General features: G+C 52.5%; 1 protein-coding gene across 6 annotated transcripts in view; it reads right to left on the reverse strand.

Moving 5' to 3' along the window:
- Positions 1 to 4942: 4942 nt before the first annotated feature.
- Positions 4943 to 7365, reverse strand: part of NFIA (nuclear factor I A) — a 247455-nt gene continuing 245032 nt past the window's right edge. For 3 of the 6 annotated variants that reach the window (XM_026074475.1, XM_026074474.1, XM_026074473.1), the window contains one exon: positions 4946 to 5026. In XM_026074475.1, coding sequence (XP_025930260.1) covers positions 5015 to 5026 — 12 coding nt within the window. In that variant the 3' untranslated portion in view covers positions 4946 to 5014. Of the gene's footprint in view, positions 5027 to 7365 lie in introns of all 6 variants that reach the window. The other 3 variants (XM_026074471.1, XM_026074470.1, XM_026074472.1) reach the window with 2 other exon arrangements.

Consider the following 7365-nt stretch of genomic DNA (forward strand, 5'->3'; position numbering starts at 1 on the left):
GTTGCTACAGAGGGACACGAGGGCCGGGTCGTGCTATGGGTTTTCCATCTTTTTAATGGATTGTGGCTCAAGGGTTTCATACGAGCCCCCCCCCCCCCCAAAGGCACCGTGCGCATGCCGCCCCCCATGGCTGGGGTTTGCCGAAACTGGGGAGCCGGGAGCCGTTTCGGGTTYGCCAGCATCCCCGAGGCCTCGCGGGCAGGAGGCCTTGTCCCGCTTCCCGGCTCTTCCCGAAGGCGCCGCACGCCGATCCCCTATCAGCTCCATCTCTTGCCCACGGATTTTATATTTAGACTTAAGCAGGCCGTAATTAAGTGAAATAGTTCTCATATGTGAAGTTTGCAAACAGAGAGAGTTCTTCCAGGCTCCGTGGAGCGGTGCCAAGCCCCCTTCCCCTGGGCAGCCCCGCGGCTTTGGGCCGCTCCGGCCGCGGCGGGGCCGGGGCTCGCTGTGCACCATGTGTCATGCACCGTGGGTTGTGCACCGTGCGCTGTGTGCTGTGTGCCATGTGCTGTGCACCGTGCGCCATGCGCCATGCGCCGTGAACCATGTGCTGTGTGCCGTGTGCCGCGTGCCATGCACCGTGCACTGTGTCATGTGCCATGCACCATGCGCCGTGTGCTGTGTCATGTGCCATGCACCGTGCACTGTGCGCCATGCACCGTGTGCCATGCACCATATTGCACCATGCACTGCGCGCCATATTGCACTGTGCACCGTGCGCCGTGTGCTGTGCACTGTGTGCCGTGCACCACGCACCATTTGCCATTTGCCATGCCCCAGGCACCGTGCATCATGCACCATGCACTGTGCACCATTCACCATGCACCGTGCACCGTGCACTGCGCACCACGCACTGTGCGCCATGTGCTGTGCACTGTGCACCGTGCGCTGTGCACCATGCTGGCCATCGCCGCCGGGTTTCCACTGCTGCGGCGCTGCGCAGGACTGTCGCTGATCACTGCAATTGGAGCACTACGGTCTTTTTTTGGGAGCACTGCAGGCAGCCAGGCCGGCAACCGTGGAAGCGCACAGCAGGGAGCAAAGGGGTTAAAATTCAGCCCCGTCACTCAAATATACAGTGCACACGTCCAATGGGCGTGCAGCGCTGCTGGCCCGGCTGCATGGCTGTGGGCCGCGAGCCGCGCCGGCCTTGCAAGCCTGCTTCGCCTTCGAGAGCAGATTAAAAGAGGAAAAAAAACCCCAAATCCCACAACTCCGCGATTTCGAGTCCGGCCGCGGCTCCCGGGACAAGGGCGGCTGGGCGTCGTGGAGAGCGGCCGCGCGGGAGGTGCGGGACGGCCGGCAGGGGATGCACGCTGCCGTCCGTCCATCCGTCCATGCATCCGTCCGTCCGTCCCCCCGCGGCACCGCGCTCCTTCACGCGCCTTGCTATTCAGCCCGCGCCTCGCAGACAAGGTTACCCCCGCGCGGCTCCGTAATCCTTCACTGAAATGGGCTTTATTGATTGCTCTGGTCTATTGTTCCCTTTTCAAGTCCCCCAAGTTCAAGTTCATCCCGGTGTTACATCATGTCTCGTTGCTACGAGCAACCAGACAGCCCCGGACGTGACTGTCATTAGCAAGGACCGCGCGGCTCCCGCCGCCCCGCAGCCGCTCTGACGTAGCAGCCGCCGCGCTGCGAACACACTCGAGTATTTACCCGGCCTAATTTATGGCCTGCCCGGCGAGGGGGACCCCCACTCCAAAAACCAACACTGTTGTATATTTAATTAATCTGTCTCTCCCCGGCGCTCGGGAAAGTTAGACAAAGGGCTAATTATTGCGCCGCGCTCCCCGCGCTTGGCTTCTTTTTTTGGGGGGGGGGGGGGGGGGGGCTATTTGCATGGGAAAAGCGGCGGCGTGGGTCCCCTCCCTCCAAAACACCCTTTTTTTTTTTTCTCCCCCCCCCCCCTCCGCTGCCCTATTGACATTTCATGAAATACTTTAGCTGCTTAAGGGAATTAGGAAAGAGAGAGAAAAAAAAAAAAAATCTGATGTGAATGTAACTCCTTCTGAGTTGGTATTCAGTAACACAAATCAACTCATGACATGTTTAAATTTAAATGCTAACCACACACTCTGAGAGTTACTTTAAAGGTTAGTTTTTAATCAATAGAAGTTGCTGACTCGGGAGTTTTTCGCGGCGCAGTGCAGCTCTGGGGCCTTTGTCTAGCGCTGGGCTTTCAAACTTTTTTTTTTTTTCCTCGAGATGATTTTAGCAATGATTTGCAGACACAGAGTGCTATTGTGCTCCTGACTAGCAACATGTCAATAAAGGAGTAGAGTTACCATGCACCGGGGTGTCAATATGACTCCTGCAGACACTGCTCAGGCTTAATACCGAGGAAAAACTTAATTAACCCTTACGCCATCACGGCGGGCTGCGCGGRGGTTTGCTAAACTTCCGCGCCGGGGCTGCGCGCTGCCGTTGCTGAAGAGCTGCTTTTCGAGGCTCCCCAGCCCGAGCGCCCTGCAAACAGCCGCGCGGCGCTTTGGCCGCTCGCGCCTGCTCCGCTTCCGTGCGATGCTCTACGGGCCGAGGCAGCGCGACGGCCACACGGAGCGCGCGTTTACCCGTCAGACCCCACCGGCACCGCGCTCGGGACGCCGCTTTAACTCAGCGCGTCTCGCGGCTGAACCGCACGCACGCAGCGGTCCTCCTTTTCCGCTAATCATTTTAGTATTAAGATCTCATGGGCCCCCCAAGCCTCCTATCCGTGCCTAAGTCCCGCCGGATCAGGGCTGAAGAGTCCCGTTGCCCCGCGGCAGCACCTGGGAGCGTCCCCGCAAYGGGGCAGGAGACCTCGGCGGAGGAAGCAAAAGCGCCTCCGAAGCATTTGTGTGTCTCACAGTTGTGACTTTGTCGAGTTTTTTGCATGGTTAGGTGGCTCGGGGCAAAAAAAGCAGCCCAGATCCGTACTTTTGGAGTTCTGAAGTGTTTCCAGACCACACTCTACACGATGCTAGCTGTGCGGGGCTGTCGTTTCGAGCCAGCTTACGCGTCTTGGCCCTTCGCGTCCTGTAACCTACCCGACTGCACCCAGGCGGACAGCAGCGTATTCCGTTTCTTAATTTAAATCTCCATTTAAATCATGCGCGCGATCACAATGCAGTCGGGACGATATTATCTCCTTGCGTTTTTACAGGAGAGCCGGTATTAGATTTCCTCTATATTTACTTATGCGGTACGATTCGGCTAGTGAGTTTAGAGCTAAACGAATCCGCTGGAGCTAAAGGTGCTGCGGAGGAAAAGGACTGCTGCCCGCCCGCCGGTGCTGCGAGCGGTCCGTACCGTCCTGCGGAGCATCCTGCCGTCCTTCGCTGGCGTTCAAGGTGAAACATCAGAAAGGATTCTGCAGTCCGGCACGAGATCTTAGCTTTCCTTTCTCCAGTCAAATGAAGAAGTAATCTCATCAGGTTGAAAAGTGCTGACTAAGGATTTAATAAAGTGCCTGCAGATGTGTGTCATCTCTAAGGTATTCAACTCATGTAATGCAAAACAGTTCCACACCGAATGTGCTTATAAAATTCCATTTAACCATTGCAGAGCTCTATTTTACTGTTCTCGGAGGAGTATTATCACACTTTTTTTTTCCCCCCCCTAATTTACAGCACCATGAAAGTTGAAACTCTATACTGCCAGTATCTGAGAATCCTCACAGTAGTAAGGTTTTATGAACCATAAACAATATCTACTTGACTGAATCCTAAACAGGAAGTCTGAAATGGCAATTATGTTTCTTTGATAGTGCAAGTCTATTTGTTTCTTATGCTATTCTGGAGATAGCACAGACGCACAAAAATCCTGAAGCAATTTCTGACAATCGGCTCCTTTGTATTGGAAGAGCGGCTAGGAAACCCTCTGCAATTCAGGACGCGCAGGAGGAGAAGAGCTGAAAGTGCCTCATTGACTCCAGCGGCAGTTTCTGCCTGCGCCGGGGAGGGAGAATCAGGCCCATTGTTTATTAAAATCTTCTTAAAAACAGCCTCGCTGTGCGATGGGCTTTACCCCCGGCTCCCGAGCCCGATCACGGAGCCGGCTCCGGYGATCAAGTGAAAACTTGCCGAATTTACCTGCGCCTCTCCCGCGGTAACAATGGGACCTTTCAGGGAGCACGGAAAAGCGAGGGCTGCGTGGCAGCCCTATCTGTTTTTCAAATTAAAAAGTTAAACAAAAGTCCTCGAGGGCAAAGTTTAACGCTGCGGAAGGAGGTTGTTAATGTGGAATCCAGAACTGGGTGTGACAGTTGGCTTATTCCTCCAGGCTACGCAGGTTATTTAAGGACATCCGCACATTTGAAACGCTGACAAACTCCACGCGCAGGAGGCTTTTTTTCTCGGCACGACGCGCTTAGGGCCGACCCCGGGTCCGTACGGGACGCGTTCGTTAAGCCTCAGCCCGGTTCGGCTGCTGGGGCGGCAGGAGGAGCCGGGGCCGGCAGGGTGCAGGCAGCCACCGGCGCTTCCAGCAGCGGCTTGCAAACGCCTGCTCGGGCCGCGGGAAACAAATCCAGCAGTGATAAGAGCTGGAATTAAAAAAAAAAAAACACCCTGCAGCTCGAGAGCTTGCCGGCAAGCTCGGGCAGCAGAACTGAGCCGGAGCCGCGGCTGCCGGACACCTGTGGGAGCTCATCAGCGCTACGGGGTCCGGCTGTTTTATTTGGGGACGGCATCTCAGCCATCTCAAGAACTCGAAGGCGATCAAAAACATTAACCCCAGGAAGGCGAATGGGGGTAACAGGGCCTTCTGGTTTCAAAGGTAAAACGAGAACGTAAACAGCTACGTAACCAACTGGCGCTTTAGGCGTTGCGAAAGGTCCCGGCAAGGCTCTTGCCTATTTGAAACGAAGGGGCCAAAAGTGGGCCTCTGATAGACTTGCAAAAGCGGGAGCAAAGCTAGTGCTGGTTTAGCCTCCGGAGGCCTCCTGAAGATRAAGGGGCTGCGGCTGCTTCACCCCACGTCTGAATTTGTCCCACTTCTCTTTTGCTTTCTCCAGGCATGAAATTCGATCCTACTGTGTAAACTGAAAGGTGAATATTAAAGACAAGGTCACCTTTGTGCCTATGGAAGTTATTTTCTTCGAGCTGGGATTAATTATTTAGTAATTATATTTTTCCAAAATGCAATACCGAAAGGGACAGAAGTAGCATGTTGGTCATCCCTGAAGGGACATAAAACAGCGAGCGAATCTTCTGCTTGTCCAAAATCCAAACACAGGAGAGTCGCACGCCCCACCACGAGCATATTTGTACTGTCTCGAGGAAGATAAACCCCTTCCCGGGGGGGACACTAGTCTCTGGGCGATGTGTACAGTAGCTCTGCATCCAATAGCTTTTGTGAGAATGCCAATTGTGGCAAACTGCATTAAATTATGTGCAATAATTTTGTAATACGGACCTCTGCCTGCTGACTATTAAAAATGTATAGTAGTCCAAACCACTCGTCCCCCGGGACCAACAAACTCACTTCAGGCAGGATTTCTGCTCGGGTTCAAACCTCGAGTTGGGAATTGCTAGTGTTTTTAACCAAGTCACCCCAAACCCTCCCAAACCTATGAAAACACGCTCATACAGTAACTCCTGCTGTTGCTCCAGACAACTGAATGTTCCCGTAAAGTGTCCCAGCTGGCCCCAGATGTTCCTTAAGCATAAAGCCGTGCTCCGAGCGCTCGCCCCCCTGCCGTCGCAGCCCGAGCAACAGTGGATTAAAGACGGGCTGCGCCGCGACATATTCGCATTTAGTCCGCATATAATACCGTAAAGACTTCTCAATGGCAAAAGCTTGCAATGTAAGCCAGCACGCAGAGCGGGCTGGCGCTCTGAATATGATGTATAAATTATGTATGGGAACTTAAGATCTAAATTAGAGCTGCAGGAAGAAAACTTCCCCTTTGCTCGGACTCGAAAAGAAAGTTCTCTCACAATGAGGTCATTTTTATGTCAGGATTTCGGTTTAAATTTTTTTCCTTTGGACATACGAGCTTCGTTTTACTTCGGTAAAGTTTTGTCGGTCACAGTCCCCCCCCCCCCYCCGGTTTCTAAATAGTTAAGCAAACGTTTTATTTATTGCTAGGCTGATTTTGAAACATGCAAAAGAACTTCTAAACTTTATGTCGGACACTGCAAACTTGCTGCAGCAATGCTAAACCGTAACCCTTGCTGTTCAAAAAAGAGAAAGGATAGCTGAGCGAGAGGGAGGAAAAAAAGAGAGAGAAACAATCCCATTTTGGTTTTTGTTAGGCGACGGCATACTACATAGATCAGAGACTTTTCAAAAAATAAAAACCCCCACTGTACACAAAGCACAGGAAAATGCGAGGAAAAAAGGGAAAACCTAAAAGCAGCTTAGAATGTGTTAACTCTGCCATTCTGTCAGCTTAAAGAGTATTTTATGCTTGATCAACAGCTCTCTTTTATTATGCTTTTCTTTCATTCATTCAGGACATCAAAGCGCAGCACCACCAGTGTACCTGATCTACCAGAAGAACTTGTAAGGGTGTTCTAAAGAAACGGGGGTATTGGGAGCCAGACACCCCTGCGGACAAGGCAGTTCAAAGGGAATATTTCAACAATGATTACATTTTGTAAATCTTTGTACGAGAGACAGCTTATTTCCTGCTTTTTCATGAAAAATAGATTCTAGCCATTAAAGTGAGCCCGCAGTATGGAAGTTACTTGAGATCTGAGGTGCAGCGAGCGGATTAGGCGGGCGGCGGGACGCAGCCCTTGAGGGGGACGCGGGCATTCGCCGACGCTTGTCGCTGCCATAAGGTTTGCTGCCCGCAGTACAAACTTTTTTTGTGTTTTGTCGACCCGGCGGCCAAGTTAAGACATTTGCGAGAGCAAAACGAAACAAAAATCGGGGCAAATGAAGAAGCTCGGAAAACAAATGGCTGCAACGAGCTTTTTGCATGTTTAACAGAAAAAAAAATTATTTTGTATGCGTGCATATTTGCAGCACTCCAGAAATTCGGGGCCGGCCGTTTCCAGGCCCTGGGATGACTCCGAAGCGCGGCGTGCACCACCGAGCCAGCTGTTTACTTTTCAAAGCCTGTGGTGGTTTCTGCATTGATAAACTATATAACCTCACACACAGAAGGGACTTGAGCTCTGCCAGACCTCAGGGCTCTGCCCTGCTCTCTTTATGCGCTGCCACGGGATAAAAATGATACTAGCGCAACCCCTGAAATAATAGCGCGCTCCAGAAAGGACATCTTTGTGGATATTTCCTGAGCAACTGCCAACGAGAATTTTTATTTTTTTTTCGCCCATTCATCCTTTCAAACTTTGGCCGCAGGCGTAGCCCAAATTGCGCGGGAGTCACCGGGAACGGCCGGGAGGGCGACGCGGAGGCCGGAGGCTG

This window comes from Apteryx rowi, unplaced genomic scaffold (assembly GCF_003343035.1).
Source record: "Apteryx rowi isolate R43461 unplaced genomic scaffold, aptRow1 scaffold_39, whole genome shotgun sequence".
NCBI lineage: Eukaryota > Metazoa > Chordata > Aves > Apterygiformes > Apterygidae > Apteryx > Apteryx rowi.